The sequence below is a fragment of the Callospermophilus lateralis genome, chromosome 13 (assembly GCF_048772815.1).
Source record: "Callospermophilus lateralis isolate mCalLat2 chromosome 13, mCalLat2.hap1, whole genome shotgun sequence".
NCBI classification, from domain to species: domain Eukaryota; kingdom Metazoa; phylum Chordata; class Mammalia; order Rodentia; family Sciuridae; genus Callospermophilus; species Callospermophilus lateralis.
In genome coordinates this window covers 36,218,560-36,238,453 of record NC_135317.1, presented here as the reverse complement: position 1 = coordinate 36,238,453, position 19,894 = coordinate 36,218,560, and the positions used below count along the sequence as shown (strand labels likewise).

At 33.1% G+C, this 19,894-nt stretch overlaps 1 protein-coding gene across 1 annotated transcript in view; it reads left to right on the top strand.

Moving 5' to 3' along the window:
- The window catches only part of Malrd1 (MAM and LDL receptor class A domain containing 1), a 638,713-nt gene that overhangs the window by 452,837 nt on the left and 165,982 nt on the right, over positions 1 to 19,894 (top strand). Inside the window, exon 32 of the mRNA XM_076872892.1 lies at positions 18,140 to 18,297. Coding sequence (XP_076729007.1) covers positions 18,140 to 18,297 — 158 coding nt within the window. The remainder of the gene's footprint in view (positions 1 to 18,139; positions 18,298 to 19,894) is intronic.

The window sequence follows — 19,894 nt, the reverse complement described above, 5'->3', positions numbered from 1 at the left end:
AGAACCAAGCACACTGTTTTCAGCCTTAACTTCATAGTAGAATTATCTGGCGAGTTTTGTTTTAAGTACTAATATTTGGGATCGACTCTCAAATATTCAGATATAATCACTGCAGGTTGTGATCAGGGCACCAATATTTGTAAGAATGTATGAGATTGTAATGTGCAACCAAGGTTGAGAGCCCTGCCCTATAGGGAAGCCTACTAGTGTACATGGCCACCCACAGGTACAGCACCTGCCATTCACTCTCCCAATCAAAGGAGAGATCTGCTGGAAAACAATTCTGTAAAACTACTATGAACATTGTTTATTTTTTTCCTAAACAATAAAGTCTTTCCTTAATAAATTTAAAATGAATAGCAAATGATCACAGGGAATTTAAAGACAATTGAGAGAGGAAGATGAGGATGTGAAAAGGGAACAGTTATCCCTGAGGAAATAGATAACTCGGTGTAATGGACAAATGTCACACCTACGCTTTTTATTGCTCTTTAAAAACTGTTCCTGTGCCTGTTTATTATCCAGCCTTATGAGTCCTATGCCACCCACCTTCTCAGGGACTAGGATAAAAGCTGCCAATCCAATGCACATGTGCAAGATTTTGGGAAGCAAGCAGCAGCATCCTCCTCATTTACCTCAATACTATGCTAGCAGCAGTTTTTTATGTGCACTATTATATAAAAGTATTAGGACTATATATTCACACATATACATCTATATTTATATGAAATATATTTCCTATTGGCTGTTCAAGTATAATAAGAATGTATAATTTTAAGATATGTAACAAGTATTTATGAAAAAGGACTCTTTACCTTACAGAAATATGTATGCTTTAGAGATAATATAATTTAATATCCCAGATGGTGTTCAAATAACCCAATGGAATTGAGGTTTTGGGTGGAAATATACAGCAAATAAGACATCTGAACATGGATTGAAAATTCCTGAAGCTAGATTTTGTATAGCAATTTGTTTTCTTTTTTCTAATTAGGTATACATTTGAAATTTCCAAAGTAAAGATGTTCAAAATAAGGTTCCCCACAAGTATGAATGTTTAAGAATGCACACAATTCAATATCAAAAATAAAAATTTTAAATACCTGGTAGGAAAAATGGATGAAGGACCTGAATAGATGTTTTTCCAAAGAAGACAAAAAAGTACTAACAACAGGTCTATGAAAAAATGCTCTTAACTCCTGGTTCATCAAGGAAATGCAATCAAAACCATAGGATATATTGTCTCACACCTGTTGGTATGGCTTTTACCAAGGAGACAGTAGGTAACAAGCGTGGGGATGGAGGCTATGGAGAAACAGTGACCTTTGTGCAGTGTTGGTGACATGAGGACTGGGAGTCGCTGTGCACCCTCATGTTTATTAAAGTATTAATCACACAGTGGTCATTATGTGAAAACCACCGAAGTGTCCTTCTTTGGATGAACAGATAAAGAAATTATGATACACACACACACACACACACACACACACACACACACACATGCATACAGAATATTGTTCAGCATACAAAATGGAGATCTTGTCATTGGCAACAATATTGGTTGAACCTACTGGGCATTATGCTAAGTGAAGTAAGGCAGACACAGGGAAAGATACTACATGATCTCACTTCCATGTAGAATCTAAAGAGAGAAAAAGGAAAATTCAAATTCATAGAAACGTAATTCTCATAATCAAGGGAATAGGGAAAATGAGAAGGCGGTCAAAGGGTAAAAACTTACCTATATTGGATAACTAAATCTAGAGACCTAAAGTACAGTATGAGAATTATAGTTCATAGTAGTACATCATATACTGGAAGTTTTGCTTAGTTTTATATTTACCATATACACACATAAAAGTAATATTTTGGCTGTAGCAGTTATCTCACTATGTATATGTATGTCAAAACATCCTGAGGTATACCTGAAATATGTGACATTAAAAATAAAATTTTGGGCTGGGGATATAGTTCAAGCGGTAGCATGCTCGCCTGGCATGCGTGCAGCCCGGGTTTAATCCTCAGCACCACATACAAACAAAGATGTTGTGTCCACCGAAGACTAAAAAATAATTGTTATTAAAAATTCTCTCTCTCTCTCTCTTTAAAAAATAAATAAATAAAAATAAAAATTTAAAATTTATAAAATCTAGTATGAAATAAAAACTGGATAAGAAATTCCAAGGGAGTTATTTACAAGTAGAAGTGAAGACACAAATAATAATTAAAAATATCTCACTAGGTTTTCATGGAATACTGAGATATATCAAGTAATATGATATGCAAATCCTTCTTTTATTTTCTCTGATCCTTAATTAATACATTGAAATTTTTTATAACATTATTTTATTTATTTATTTTTATGTGGTGCTGAAGATCGAACCCAGGGTCTTGTACGTATAAGGCAAGCACTCTACTGCTGAGCTATAACCCCACCCCCTACATTGGAATTTTTAATGATATGAGTTCAGGAGAGATTTTTTGCTTTGATTGGTGGTAGTTTGTGTGCTCCAAGGGAGGAATTACTAATATACTGCTACTATAACTACCACTGATAATAATAATAAGGACATTGAAACCACAAAAGGGAAACATCTGTAGTGTGTCTGATGTCAGTCCACTTTAGGAACATTTGTGAATAAATGGAGAATATACACAGGTGAGTGATACATACATAAAATGATATATATCATTCTCCGACAAATATTCATTGAAGTGCATTTCTGCCAGTCACTGGAACTTGGAACACCTGTTAAACAGATCAGAGAAGGATCTCTGCCATCATGTAGCAGAGAGAAGGGTTAAAGAAAAATTTGCAAGGAGACTAGAATGAGCATGCCATCCTGAAATTGTTGTAGGTTTTACAAAGCCTGTCACTGAATATTGAATAGATGATCTTATATATTCACACAAATCCAAACAACAGAATTTTTTTCAAGCAAAATAAAGAGAAATTACAGGTTATTGAGAGGAAGAGAACTAACATCTGTTAAATGTTTCCTGAATCAGAAATGGCATAAAAAATATGCATATGTTACTCGTTTAATCCTTTTAAAATACTATGATGTACACCATGCTGTATGTTTTGAAAAGTTAAAAAACAACCAAGTTGCATGGATGACTGAGCAAGGAGGTTGGAAGGCCAAACTGTCTAACTCAAAACAGTTCTTCTACAACCTTATGGTCCAAAGTGTTAGCCACTAGCCTCATGGAACTATGGAGCCCTGGGAATGTGGCCAATCCAAATTGAGAGGTGCTATTCATATGAACTACACACTGGATTTCAAAGACAAACTACAAAAAATCTTGTTAGTGCTTTGTATATAGGTATATTGATTTAAATAAGATGATTTCATAATTTCTTTGATTTTTCATAATTTCTTTGATTTTTAAAAATGTGGCTGTCAAAAATCCAAAAACTATATATGTGATTCACATTGCATTGTTATTGAACAGTCCTGTTTGATATTATAATGCATGTGTAAGAAAAGTATCCCCTAACTTGGAGATTTTCCTAACAAATAGAAAAGACACTGCAATTATTAAATAAATATTGAAAAGTACTCATCCCTGGATGTCATCATAGATGGGCAATCTCTTATGAGTTCACACACTTGCAATCAGAAACTACACAGATGACATATTTAACTTCCAATAAGTAAAGGTTTTTTGAAAATGAGAGAACTTCCCAAAAGCAAAGTGATATAATAATTTAACTTCATAGAAATGTTCACAAAGTACATCTAATAATTAAATGTTAATGTGGCAATCTTCTTAGAGAACATTAGTATAATGTCCAGAAACATAGCTTTCTAAATTATTGCCAAAATAAAATAGTTCCTTGTCCCATAATTTTTGAAGAGAAGAACCAATGTAATTCTTTATTTCCTTATTTTATCTTTTTTTTCTAAGTTAATATTTAATTACTTTCATGAAATGCAGAATCTCTGTTGCCCTATTAGATATGTGACAATATCTCTCTGATGGCATATCTCATCTCTACAGTTAATGATATAACATCATTCCAGAACTATATTTTAAGTTTTTAACCTAATTTTTATAGGATCAGTATTTTCAGGTAATGACTTGAAAATTTTTTCGCAAGTACTAAAATGCAAAAATCCATGTCAGCAGAATGTTTCCTTAATAAAATGTTTAGTTGTTTCACTAACTTATTCTGATGATTCTTAAATAGAAAAAAAAAAAAAAGGTTGTCTTTCTGCACAACTGGGTTGGATCAATTAATCAGTGAACTCACTGATGCTTTCCCACTGAGCTACAACCCCATCCCTGGTACTAATCCAGTAAATCTTACCATCACTACCACCATGACCATCAGGATGGCTAGTATGACATCACCAGTCACAAACCTGATTTGTTTTGAATGCTTTGCTCTCACAATGTCTTACTCAGCATTATTCCCAAAGTTTGGTCTGCTGGAATATGGGATGTTATTTTTTTAAGCATGTAAGAATTTATCTCAGATTATTTTAAAAGCTTTCTTTTTTTCCACTTAATTTTAGAACTGTTCATTTATTTGCCTTTCCATAGAAACAATCCTCTTGATTTTTAGTATAACCACAAATTATGTATAGCTCTTTATTTTCTTTCATTGCCAATATTTCTCATCATGCTGAAGTAATGCATGATAGCATTTATGTACCTTGTTAATATCAATATTTTTTTCTCATTTTACCCTATTTGTGCTTTCTTTTTTTTTCTTCTTCTTCTCTGACTTCTCTCTTATCATGTCATTTAAACATTAGGATAGAAAGGAGATTTTATGAAGGAGAATAATTTGGAATATTAGAAAAAAATGGGTATTAATGAATAGCATAACTGATATCTATTATCTTACTGTCATCTGACAAATTTTAACAACTTTAAGGCTTTTATTGTTTATTTTTTTAATTTTTTTAATTTTTATTTTTTATTTGTAGTTGGACACAATAGTTTTACTTTATTTACTTATTTTTATGTGGTGCTGAGGATGGAACCCAGGGCCTTGCATGTGCTAGGCGAGAGCTCTGCTGAGCCACAACCCCAACACTTGTTTATTTCTTTTAAAATACAACAGAAAATAGTTCTCTTTCCTAATCCTCACAACCTCCTAGGGGAGAGAGAAATGATATGCAGAGAGGATTAGTAACTTGTGCCCAGCATCACAAATAGCACTGTGGGATCTAGCATGAGGAACCCAGGGTGTCTGAGGCAAAAGCCTGTATTTCTAACCACTGTTCTCTACAGCTTAATTAATAAGACTTGCTCAAAACTTTTTGAGATGTCTAAATTTAATGACATATCAGTAATGATAGTTTATTTCTCAAAACCAAAATGTTTAAATTGATGTCTTTGTTTTTTTTTTTTTTTTTTTTTTTGCCATTACTAGAGATTGAACTCACTGATGCTCTACCACTGAGCTACACCCCCATCCCTTTATTATTTATTTTGAGACAGGGTCTAACTGAGTTTCCCAGGCTGGCCCCCTGCTCAGCTCCCTGAGTAGCTGGGATTCCAGGGGTGCTTCACCGTACCCAGTAAAATGATACCATTTTTGATACGGCATTTTGTTCTTAAATCAGATGACTCAAAACAACAAGTACATTTTACCTCTGATTCTAGTTGCTATTTTCTTCCCTTAGTTTAGTATCTTCTTTCTCCTTGTCTTGTTTTACTTTTTATAAATACAAACATTTCACTCCAAATAACACACCACCATCAAGGAAGACAATTGAGAGACTGTTGCCTGATAAGCTTCAGAATATATCTTACAGATTTAGTTTCTCAACACACAAAAAAAGGCTGTAAATAAATGTACCCGCTGATTTCTAGTTAACCAAAAGTAAAATAAAAGTGTTTGTCTTCATGAAACCCTAGTGTGTGTTTAGACCAGGGTCATTCCTATTTCCCTTAGTTTTTCCTGAGATAGAAGGTTGACTTCATTTTGGTTATATTAGAAAACACTAAGAAAAATCCCTGCCATCAATAACTGCTCTGTGTTTCTTCAAACATCCCCGTGATCTGACAAGTAATTTCCATTGTTCTGCCAAAAAGCAACGCTGGTCTCACACCAGAGGCAGAAAAACATGAGCTTTATTTTTTAACAAACAAACCAGTTTTGTTGGAATTTTTAAGTTTGTTTAATTTTATATATCACAACAATTATCCTTTTGAATCATTTTTTTAATCATTTGAAAATAAGAGGTACCTTAACTCAAAGATGGTATGAGAACAGGTGACAGGCCAGATGGCCCACAGGTGCACCCTGCTGACCTGACCCCAAAGTTTTAACATAAAATGAAGAAAATAAACAATTTTCTGTTTCTTTTTGTTTTTATACTTTTAATTTTTTTAAGTTATGCATTACATTAGGATTCATTTTGCCACACATATAAAAGGATAAAATATAATTGGCTCTAATTCAGTCCTCAGTACTCCTCCCTTCCCTTTCTCCTCCCTCCCCCTAGAGAAACACAATCTTGAACTTTGTTTTACTTTCTATTTAGTTTTCTTTCTTTTTTGCCTATATTCATTTAAAATATTCCAACAGTATTCATGAACTGTGCAAGTAAAAATTAAATGATGTCTGGTTTAATAAAAGAAATAAATAAAAGAATCATTGCGAAATGTGTGAGATATGATATTGAATGAAAAGCATGTTAATGAACCAATTCTTATGAATCCTAGAAGGCAAGATTAAATCCTGAATAAATAATCTAAAAATCTTTTAGGTTGTTGGTTGTTTTATCCTTTCACAAGCAGCCAGACATTGTAGTTTTCCTAAGATGAATTTCCTAAATGCATACTTACTTATAGACTATTTTTTAGTAAAACAATGAACCGTTAAATTTATCCTTTTTGATCTTCTCATAATCATTGTCTCCTTGTATTGACTTCTCTTTTTAAGTGTCCTTAAACCATTCTATGGTTACATCATACTTTTTGCTTGAAAGCATCACATTTCTCTACTCCTTGACTGAAAATAATAATACAGAATGAAACATCTATACTTAGCCTAGCTTCTCTTCTAACTGTTGCTGCTTTGTATGTTTTTATATCAAATTGTCATTCCATACAAAATTGTCTGCATCTTCATCCTCACTGTTCACAACTCTACTTTCCTTCAATCTTTCTTCTGCAAAAATATCATTTCTTCAGCAAATAATTACTGGTCACTGATCTAGACACTGTAGAGATAATTATTTATAAAATAAAATACAGTCTTTGGCCTCATGGATGTACATCTAACTTTCTGCAAAGACATTAATGATACCATAACAGTAGCGATCCAACTCTTATGATTACATGTGTTTGACACAGTTGATGAGTCTCCATCTTCAAGTGTTTTACATGATATTTCATGTGGTTTTCCTACAGTGATACATTTGTCCTAATCTTATATTGTCTTTAAATGTTTTTTTCCTCCTCCTTTTCAAACCTAAATGTGGCTCTTTCCCCATGTTCTGACTTTACCCTTTCAACACTTCCTCCTCCATGTTCTTGATTGCTTTAGAATTTTTATCAGTCAGTATCCAAACTCTGCTAATTCCTGCCTGGATCGAGTGTTTGCTTCCATATTCTGGTTTCATACTTTCAACTTCCAACTAGATGATTGCATCTGTCTCTGAGTCACAAGTCCACAGGGAGGTACTCAACTGTACCTCCCTCTTCATTAACACTGTTGATTCTCTTTCAGATTTAAACTCAGTCAGCTCTTCATTCTCAACTCATTCTGTGTTTCCATTTCTTTTCATTTCCACTTGTGTTATTCTACCTCATTCCTGGGCTATTGCAAATGTCAGGGAAACTCATCCACAACGCAAATATTCTAAATGAGGAAGTTCCTCACAGTGATGCAGGATTGGTAGCCCTAAATGGTGACTCCTGGACTCTCAAAAAATCAGAGGCTCTTCATTGCCTCTTTCTTTGGCATCAAATTACATTTTGAACTTTAATGTTTATGTTATTCTTCCACAAAATCTTTTTTGGAGGCACCTCAGGTCTGCTTTCAGTGTTAAAAAATATCTTCATTGGGTCATATTGTTGTCTTGGTATGACTTTTAATTTTTTTGTTGACTGCAAACATTAAATGCAGAGCAAAAGGAACTAAGGTTTAGGTTTTAGTGTGAGGTTTAATGTTTATCTGAGTCAGAATGTGTTTATGGTTTGCTACAGCAGTAATGTCATAAGGTAAAATTTCCTCTGGAATCCTTTTTTTGTTCCCTTTGTTATATTTAAGGTTTCCCTAGAGATTTCTTCTTAAATGATGACTGCAGGATAGCAGACTTTCACTTGTTATCCACCTCATTATGTGCTCTTTATGTTTTATGAAATATTTTCTCATCTATCAAATTTAAACCCTCTTTTATCTTGGGATACACCTACACCCTATATCTCTATTTGGCATCATGTGCTCATGCTAATTCCGTGTTACTCCTATGCATTCTTACCATTATCCCTTTTTTGATAGATAAGAATCTGAGATGCAGTAAGGGTTTGGTGAGGCTTCTAACTGTCAGTTTGAATTTGAATCCAGGTTTTCTGAACCAAGGCTTATTGTCTAAACAGTACCCACTGTAACATTTTATTGTAATGTTTTTTGGTCTATGTTTTGCATTTTCTTCATCATACCTTACCCATCCTCTACCATCCAAATGGAAGACACAGCACCACCTCTGTAGTAGTTACCCAATCAATAACCTATTCCCACTTCTAGAAACATCCTTCTATCCCTTCTCTAAATTTCCCAGGAGAGTAGCACTAATTTGCATCTGTTTTATAAGCACTTTACATGTAGTGTATCATTTAATTTTTAGCACAATCCTGTGAGGCTAAAGTGCTTCCAATAATTATCTCTAATTGCTTCTGACTTTTATAGAATTTAAATAGGTTACCCAAGGTCACACACATAATAAGTGGTAGAGTCAGGATTTCAATTGAAGCCTATAGTTCCAGTGCCTGTCCTTAACCAGTGGCTGGTTCTATCTACAGTTTTTTTCAGATTCCATATTCATTAAAATAATCTGAAAATGTAATTTTCAGTTTCAATGAAAACTAATTTTTTTCCATTATTTGCTTTCCTACAGTCATTCAGGAGAAGTAGGTATGAAATAGAAATGAAGTCAGGTTCTTTTATAAGTTACCATTATACTTTACTAAAAAAAAGGGTTAATACTTCACTAGTTCTTTATCCTCTCATGATTTCAAAACCAGTTTCCTTTGTTAGATCAATTTGGCATATGAAATTAAATTGCAAAAATGTTATAAGCCTATATAGATTCCCAAAGACATTCTGACAAATAAATGACACATGAAGAAGTTCTTCAGGGCCTTCCAGTATGAAGAATAAGGAGTTCAGAATCCCTCTGTCTACCTAGATTTATAGAAAGTGCCAATCAGTGCCATTCATATATCATCTTGTGACTTGGGTTTCCTTACTACTGAGTAAATTAGGAGCTTTCAAAATAAAATGAGTATATCTGAATCAGCATGTCATAAACACAAGCTTCATATTAATAACCAATTAATGAATACTCAAAGGAAAAATTTATAGCCTCAAATTTGGTAAAGGTTAATATTATTAAAATGAGACATTCTGGTGAAAAGAGTTTCGTATCTCAAGAGGTAACAATCAGTCTCAAAGGAGAATAATGCCTAAAGAATAAACGATTGGAAAAAGCAGAAATAAATGTTATGATCCATTCATTGTATAGCTCTTCAGAAAACAGATGGAAGTAATGTCACAAGAGAGATTTTTATCAAATGCCATGAGAAAATTTCATTTCACTGCAGAGATACTGTATCTGTGCTTTCCATTTTAACAACTTCGAAGAAACTTTTGTTCTCTCTGAACATGCTTACATTTTACAGCCTTGAAAAACTGCAGATGCAAATAGGCAGCACCTTGGAAATCTGGGTGGTGGAGGGGATGAAAGTATGAAAAGAGATTGAGGGCATTTCAACTGACAATCATTACGTACCCTTCTATTTTAGAGTGAGGGACAGGCAGAAATTATAGAGGATGGAAAGCCAGGCAGAGCAAGTCTCACTTTGAAGAAGTGAGAATTTGCTATTTTGAAAGAGGCATATTACATAGCATTTTTAAAAACCATTAGGCAGCTTTATTTCATGAGCAGAAAAAAAAAGATGAAAATTGCCTCCAATTGAAAGCAGGGAGTGAATTCAGATGGTTTGCAGTGGAAAATTGTCTTTTATGATTTGACCCTAATACAAGTGAGTATAATTCTTCCTAGGGCACTGGAGCTGTAAAAATATAGATTTCTTTCAAAAGTACTAATGTGTCCTTTATAAAAAGAAATGTCAAATTTATTACTTTATAACACAATAGCTCAATGAAACATTTTCAAAAACTAAGTTTGTAGCTAATCATATATAAAAGACAACTTAGAATATTTGCTCTCTGCTGACTCCAGAGACTGTCATGAAGCAGTGTGATGGGGTCTGAATATGGCCAATATATTTTTAGCACTCTAATTTCAAGTTACCATTGTGATTTTGAGCCAAGCACATGTTGATGTTGAATTTATACTGCTTGTATTGGGCACTAACTGGCCCCCAACTTTCAAAATTTTGTAAATAATACTTTTAAGTGATTTTGAAGTAAAAATTGAATATTAATTGGAAACCTGTACCAGTGCCTGGTTTGAGCTGATTAGATGTGAAATATAAGCCATATCCTAAGAATCTTAAGAACTTGAAATCATAAAACCTGTGCAAGCAAAAGGGAAATATTGAACTGAAAGTGTACAGATACTATTTGGTGACAGAGTATAGAAGTAAAATTCAGGCATATTTAATGAACACTGTGTTCCAGATTACTACAGCTGGTAGTGTTTAATTAAAGTATGATATATTTTGCAAAATTAATTGAATGCATTTTGACCTATTTTATGAGAATTAGGTAGCTTTCAAAATGGCATATAGCTGCAAAATGGCCCCAAATCAAACAAATAGACAAAAGAATTCTGCTTCTGTAAATACCTGTCCTCTGAATATCTGTTGATTATTCTAAAGAATCATATATAAATAAATAAAATGAATTAATTTAATGATTTACCATTAAATTCTAAATATGTTGTGTCAGATGAGACTTTTGAGTCTTCTTTTCTGCTTTAATAATTTCTTAACTGTGTGGGAAGCTACACTGACCTTCCCCAAGGATTTTGCTGGATATAAATAGGTAGTTCTCAATGAAGCAGCTGAAAGTTTATGAATGTTTGAAAGCAGGTCTAGTCTGAGCTTGCTAGATAAAGAATGAGTCTATTTCTGAAAGCATATTCTATGTAAGGTGCTATAACTTTGTGATACAGTCCATAGTTTCTGGATAATTTATATAGTTCTATTAATAATTTCAAGAGACTCAGCAACATTTTGATTCTCAACCTTTGATTAACCACCTTTATGATTCTCAAGAAAAAATATGGCATTGCAACATGTTGTTTGCTTACAAAGTCAAACTTAGGTATGGAAGACTTAGAAGTTAAAAGTCACCGAAGACCAAATATACAATAGTGACTTCTAAATTTCCAGGCAAACTTTTGCCTTCTTGTTTTAAAATGATTTTTTGTGTGTGCCATTGAAGGATTTTGTAAACTTGAAATTGAATATGCAGATTAGAAAAGACTATTTGGGATATACTTTGAAAACTTAGCCCAGAGTCCCCTAACTAATTATTGGATTGCAAGTTTTGATGTTCAGCCTTACATGACATTGTTTGTCCTGCACACAAATATGCTATACTGAAATGGTAGATTATTATCCCCAGGAAATTGTCATTATATTTTTACAGCATGTTTCATGATGTAGAACTAAAACAAAAATATTAGATTGTATGACATTTCAATGATGTCACATCTCTTCCAAGTTGTTTTTTGGTAGTTGCTATTGACAAAAGTTAAGTACTAGGGGAAATTATGTGAAATAGGAAATAAAAGAGATGATATTCAATATGAATTCAACATTTTAGAATTTTTGCAGTGCCCAACAGGCACTACAAAATGAATTGTCGCTATTTAAGAATAAAGTAATAAAAGGCTTTATTGTGTTCATTTGTGTATTTTTTTTCAAATCCTCACAATGTTGAGAGGATATTAATGAGATTAATGTGTTTGGATTTTAGTACTTAAAATCAAGATACTGTTTTTGACCATGAAAAAATTAGTGAGACACTGCAGATGTTGTAACTTGAATTACTTTAGGAGCTTGTAGGCAATGATGAGGGTCAGAGCATTTAAACTTAATTCAAGATACTGTGCAAACTTAAAACAAGCCTTTAATAAATATAGGATTAGAGTTTCTCACTAGAAACGTCTGAAATAGTGAACAAATACACAAATGTCTCTGTGTAATAAGAAGAATGCCTTTCCAAAATATGAGGTTTTAAACTAATTCAATTCTTAACTTTGTAAAAAAAAATGATTATATTTGCATCAGTGGACCCAATTATTACTTTTCCTACTTCTGTAAATATTTAACCTCCAACATCAGGTTTTCACTAAGTGTGGGAAAAGATACTCAAAGTCTAAATTAAACATGATCTTCTCTTGAGATTGAAGCATATTAGTCCTTATCACGTTAGTTATTCTATTTAAGTACTGATCTATGAAATATAAAGTAGTTTTATATAAGCATATTAGTTAATTAAATAGGTATTTTGGACAAGCTCAATGATACGTCTTCACATCCAATACAGAATGAATAGATAACATATTTTCCACTGAGCCATGAAAATTATTATTTTTTCTTTTTATTTCTTCTTTTTAGTTATACATGATAGTAGAATGTATTTTGACATATTATACATATAAGGAATATAACTTCTCGTTCTTCTGGTTGTACATGATGTGGAATTACTTTGGTTCTGTACTCATGTAAACACATAGGAAAGTATGTTCAATTCTTTCTACTTTCCTTCTTATTCCTATTTCCCCACCCTTCCTTTTGTTCCCCTTTGTGGAATCCAAAGTACTTCTAATCTTCCTTACCAACCCCCATTGTGATTTAGCATCTGCTTATCAGAGAAAACGTTTGCCCTTTGGTTCTTTAGGATTGGCTTATTTCACTTAGACCTATAAATGCCATGGTTTCATTTCTCTTTATGGCTGAGTGGTATTCCACTGTGTAAATGTATCACATAAGAAAAGTTATTATTATAACTCAAATATGGTCAGACCATATTTTCTTATTTAGGATAATGTTTTCAAGTTTGTCTGAGAAAGTCAGAATGCCTTGAAAATCTAAAATAGAGAAAGCAACCAGATGAGGGGGAACCTAGGTGTGCTTATTTAAATAAAGATAGCATGGATTTAAATAAAGTATGTTCTTGAAGATGAAGCCACCATTCTTAGGTTTGACTGATGGACTCTAGGTATGTCTTGGCCTTGTGAACATATATCTCTATTTTCCAACTAAGGAAACAGGTGATATCCTTGAAACAAAATATAAAACCTTTCAACATAGTCCCACTCATACTCTTCTTTTTAACAAAGGGGAAATTTACCTTTATTAAAAATAGAGGCAAGACATGCATTAGATATATATTTAAAATGACTCTCATAATTTGTTCTTATTAGGAAAACACTCAATTTAAAAACTATAAACAACAACATAATCAATGTAAAAAGAAAATAAACACAATCCAGGTTTCCCTCCATAATTCCAACTCTAACAATGGCTATTTTACTATTTTGGTATATATCCTTCCAAAGGCATAGCTATAAATGTTTTGTTCTTAAAAAAATGGCACTGTATTATACAAGTGAGTATAATAATATATAATAATATATATAATAATATAATGTGCTTTCTCTTTTAAAAATGTGTTTGTTTATACAGTACAGTGATACATAATAATGGGGTTCATTTTAACCTAATTATACATGAATGGAATATAATTTGCTCCATTTCAGTCCACCAGTGCTTCTCTTTCCGTCCTCTCCTCCCTCTCCTTACTACCCTTTCTCTACTCTACTGGTCTTCCTTCCATTTATTTATTTTTAATTGGTGCTTGATAGGTCTACATAAAGGTGGGATTCACCTTGTTATGTAATAGTTATGCTATTACATATATGTATATATGTAACAGTTATGCAATTATATATTACATATATGTATATATTACATGTATTATATACAATATACAGGTGGTGTATATATGTAATAGCATACCTTTTTCAATTCTTTGCACATTTCCTCACTTTTCCTGTTCCTCCTTCTTCCCCCTCAATCCTCTTCCTCTATTTCACTGATCCCCCACCCTCCGAGGCCTCTATTTTTGTGGAATCCATCTATTCCTTTGTCTTTCCCCCTTTTTCTTCTTCTAGCTTCCACATAGGAGAATGAACATCTGATCTTTCTGAGTCTAGCTTATCAGCAAATGCCAATTTCATTCTTTATGGCTGAGTAAAACTCCACTGTGTATATATACCACATTTTTAAAATTTGTTTGTCTTTGATGGGCACCTGGGCTCATGCCATAACTTGGCTATTATGAATTATACTTCTGTAGACATGAAGTGCCTCTATATACTACATGTACTATACTATGCTGATTTTAGTTCTTTTGGATAAATACCAAGGCCACTCCTACTCTTTCATATTAAGGAAAATTTGGCTATTATAATTATCAGGTCATGTTTTTTGGTTATATATTTTAATGAGATTTCTCTTTCTTTTCTTTTTGTTTTGATTTCCTTTTCTTTTGCCAGAATTTATAACACACTCTAAATGTAGAAAGTTATTTTCAGTGAGGAATTTTTTTTAAAGATATGCCAATCATTTCCAGTTCCCACCTGGCATGTAAGGAGGCTGCTAGGAGGCATCATTCCCATCCCATTAGAAGGAACAAACTGAGCAACTGAAAATCAACATCTTTTCTTAGACCCATTAGAGAACTGGGGTCACAGGTCAAACAGCTATCCCCCAAATTGGGAGAGGCAGACAGGTATACAGAGAATCACACTTTTTGAGGTAGAAGTTTATGAACAGAGGCCATTGTGGGAGCAGTAGCTGTGATTAGGAGATCACTGCAGACTCAATGTGGAAAATTTTGAGAAAAAAATCAGAGGGACTGTCTTAAAGTAGCACCCACACTTTTGTGACCTTCACCTACAGTATTCCTATCAAGTTTTCACAGTGAAAAGCTGAGAGTTTCTCAGCTTTCAGTAAGGGAAGAGAAAAAGCACTTATTTTGAAGTATTTGTGGAACATTCTGTACTTCTATAGAAGACCTGCAATCAAAAGAAACTATTTTACCAGAATGTAACTGATCTAGGGAATAGAAATGTCCAAGGATGTTTTAAGAGATGGGAATAACTAAAAGGGAATTCTTTGTCACACACTACATGCACTAAACATAAAATAGTATAAAATATTTGAAGGAGAACTTGCATTGATTTTAATGTATTTTGCAAATTCAAGGTTGTCCACCAGAAAATGTTGTAAAAGATGTATATCTTATATGCTAAGAAAAGATAAAAAATAAAATCACATACAAAGCTTAAGTAAACCTAAAGACAGAAAAAGAGTAAAAAAATAAAAGAACCAAAAAATAAGGCTGCCTCCTAGCAGCCTCCTAGTAACCCAAAGACAGAAAAAGAGTAAAAAAATAAAAGAACCAAAAAATAAGAGTAAAAAAATAAAAGAACCAAAAAATAAGAAACAAACATAATAAATATTAATCCAACTATGTCAGTAATCACTTTAAATACTAGTATGCTAAATTCACCAGTTGTAAGACAGAAACTATCAGAATAGTAAAAAAGACCCGCATATGTTTTATTGTCAATAAGGAATTTATATTTAATATAAAGACACAGATTATAAGTAAAGGGATAGAGAAAGATATGCCATGCTAACATTAATCAAAAGAACAAGGGAGTTTAGACAAAGATGGCATCTGAGCAAGGAAAATTAGCGAAGTTAAACAGGAACATTACATAATGATAAACATCACATTACTCCCAGAAGACACAACAATCAAATATGTAAGTACCTAACATTAGAACATCAAAGTCTGTGAAGCAAAAATTAATAGAACTTCAAGGAGAAATAAATAAATCCACCGTTATAGCTGAAGACTCAAACTGTCTGTCAACAATGAACAGATCCAACAAACAAAAATTCAGGAAAGACATTGTTGAACTGAATAGCACTATCAATCAATTGGATATAATGACATATATAGACTACTTCATCTAACAACAGCAAAACATTCACATTCTTGTGAAGTTCACATGTAACAAGCACCAAGATATGCTATGTTGTAGGCCATGAAACATACTTTTACAAATTTAAGAGAATAGAATTCATACAAAGTATGCTCTCTGACCACAATGGAATTAAACTACAAATAAGCAACAGGAACTTATAAAACTTCCAAACACATGGAGATCAAACAACAAATTTCTATATAATATGTGGGGCAAAGAAGACTCAAGAAAAATCTAACACTATTTTGAACTAAATTTAAAAGAATATATAACATCAAAATTTGTGTGTTTCAACTGAAACATTACTTGACAAGGAAATTTTTAACATCGAGTGTATATATTTGAAGAAAAGAAAGAACTAAAATAAATAAGCTTCTAGCTTAGAGAACTACGAAAATGAAGAATAATTTAAAACTCAAGTAAGCTGAATCAAAGAAAGAATGAAGTTCTGGGTTTGTAGCTTCATGGCAGAGCCCTTGTCTATCGTGCGCAGGGTCCTGGATTCTCCCCACCAATGCAGTCAATCAATCAATAGGAAAACTGAAAGAAATAAAGAATATTAGAATATTAGAGCAGAGATTAATAAAATTATATTAAAAACCAACAGAGAAAAATCAGTGAAACTAAAATCTAGTCCTTTGAAAAGACCAATAAAATTTAAACCCCTCTATCCAGGTTAAGTAAAACAAGAAAGAGAAAATACAAAGTGCTAATATCAAAAATCAAAGAGCAGCATCATCGCCAATCTGTGGGCACTTAAAAGCCTCAACAAAAGAATGTTGATTTAAAAATACATTTATAGCCTCAAACTGCATCTATATATATTTATATATCTTCCCGAAGTGTAAGCCATGAAAAGGAATAGTAGTTATGGTAAATTTTTACAATAATGCCAACAGGAAAAAAAATCCAGTTGTGTTTAAATACAAATATCTTTTATATACTAATGCAGATGAAAAGCACAGACGTTATCTCGGCCCCAAAACTACTAATAGTGTGATGCTTCTCTGAATCACATCTCACTACAGTTATAGCCATTCTCTTCTACTCTAGTCATGCTGGAATCAAGAGTGAATGAATATCAACCAGTCCCCAATACCCACTCTGTACTAGCTCTATGCACAGATGTAAAGGTTAATTTGAATTATCAACTTGATTGGATTAAGAGATACTGATGATTAAGAGGCTTCTGGGTGGGTCAGTGAGGGTGTGTCTAGGAATGATTGGCATCTAGGTGCTGAGATGGAGAACCTCCTTAAGCATGGGCAGCACTGTGGAATAGGATGATGGCATGAATGGAATAAAAGTTGGGAAGAACAAGGAAGCAGCAGCAGATGTTCTTCCAAACTGGACTTCAGGGAGTTTCCAGAAGCCTTCAGTCTTGGACTAGGTTAGAATCATTGATCCTTCTTGATCTGAGGCTTTAGCTGCTTGGACTGTGCAGCTACTAGTTCTTTCAGCTCTCCAAACTGCGATGGCCAGTGTGGACTATCCAGCTTCTGGTAGGAAGCTAGCCTAATAAATCCCCTTTTTATGATCATACTTCCTGTTGATTCTGTTCCTCTAGAGAACCCTAATACAACAGAATACAGAATACTTTACTTGAAAATGACAGGTTAGAACAAATTAGAAGAAAAGGAATACACATCCATAGTCAACACAAATATTTCATCATCACTTATTTATATGAGTCAAAGTGAATTTTGTGAATTGCTGCAATCATAGCAGCACTTTTATTTTGGTTGAAAGGATTTGTTATTGCTATCTGACAAAAAATAAAAAAAGAAAACAAATGCATATTTGTTTAGGAAGAAAATTGTATTTGTGCATGGTTTAAAATATATTCTGTGTCATACTATAAAATATAAAATTATATTCTCTGAAAAAAAATCATATTTATCTATTTCAAGGTAGTGGACGACACTTCCTCTATATCAACTCTTCCAGCCTCAAAGAAGGAGCCACTGGAAGAATCATTACCACCAAATATTTCCCAGCAAGCCTTGGAATGTGTACTGTTCGGTTCTGGTTCTATATGGTCGATCCCAGGAATATGGGGATATTAAAGGTACAGAAGGAAGAAAGATTTATGTTCACTGAAATATTCACTATATATGTTTAAGCATCCCTTTCTTTCTTTCTTTTTTCCTTTTGTCTTTTTTTTTCTTCCTGTAGTCACACCACTGATACTAATTCCATTAATTTCTCATTTCTTGCTGGGACAATGGGTCTTGGACATGCAATGCTGTCATTCATCTTAATCTCAGTCAAGATTTAGCTCACTGATGGCTGCCACCTGAACTCAATTATGGTGCATGCTATTTAAAAGATTAGCTGGAGATAAAAGAGTTCAGGTAGATTCTGTATATATCTTATAATAACACCTTAGCTGGGGACCCTGAAGAAATGTGATGTGAGGGATAATGATGAAAATTTTTTTCTCCCCATAACAAAGTAAAGGCAAAGCAAGTTTAAGATTTTTAAGTGTAAATCAGCTCACAGTAAAAACAAGATACCTGTTCCATTTTAATGAACTTAAACCAAGAATTTGCCCCACACGCAATGTCTTTAAAGAAACAAGTTACTGCATGTGAACTGCTGCTCATTTTGTGAAAGATGAATGAGTTTTTTAATCTTTGCAAACCAGTTTTGAGATCTAGTTGTAAAGATTATATATTAGAGAGCAACACCTGTGCCATAGCCTAGCAATTATTTGTTTACTTGTTCTTTCAACTGGAATTCTTATCTCAAGTATTGTCCCTTGTAAATAATAACATCTATTAGTGATCATTTGCTATCTTTCAGGGTATGTACATTTTTAGGGTATATAAGTTTTGTATATATTATCAATTTTAATTCTTCCATTCACATATTGCAGTAGGTATATTTTCCCAATTCTACCATAAAAAATTTGAGATGAGACTCAAAAGAAGTATAGCAAATTTTTCAAGATTTCCCAATAGACAAAAAAATCTGAGTTTATAAACCTGACATCCATTAATCAGTATTATTTCTCAGGTTCTCTGTGGTCTACCAAGAAGTCTGTGAAACACAGGGATAGGGTGAAAGAAAAAAGGCCCTATCAATTCTCATCATTAACAGAAAAGGGAGCACTTGTCAAGTAAAAGTACAAACATGCAAAGAGAATGGGGAATTTACACTTATTCTATATGAACATCTGTTTTCCCAAAGGAAACTCAGTAGAAACAAAAGAGAATGAGTCATTTTTTTTAACAAAATAGGGATACATGTGTAAATGCAGAACATGTGAAAAATTTGATTTTTTTCATATAATATATGACTAATCAGTAGGTTAACTTATTGTTTATGATAAATTCTATCCATAGTAATTGATAACAACTGACCCCACTAACATTATTAAACATACATTGCTATGATGAAAGAGGACCTTAGCCTATGGTTATCTATTGCTCATGAAAGCAAATACCAAAGGAAAGGCCAATAGATCTTTCAATGGAATGCAAGCAGATTTCATTCAGTTTCTAAAAAATGTTCCTTCCTTATTCAAACTTAGCACCAATATGTGCTTTCACTGTTCACCAGCAGGTCAGTTGGCCCCTTCATTTACTCAGTTAAATGGCCCACTGCTTTTAGCCATGTTTCTGTAAACAGACTCTAAAATACAAATGTTGACCTCAGTCTTG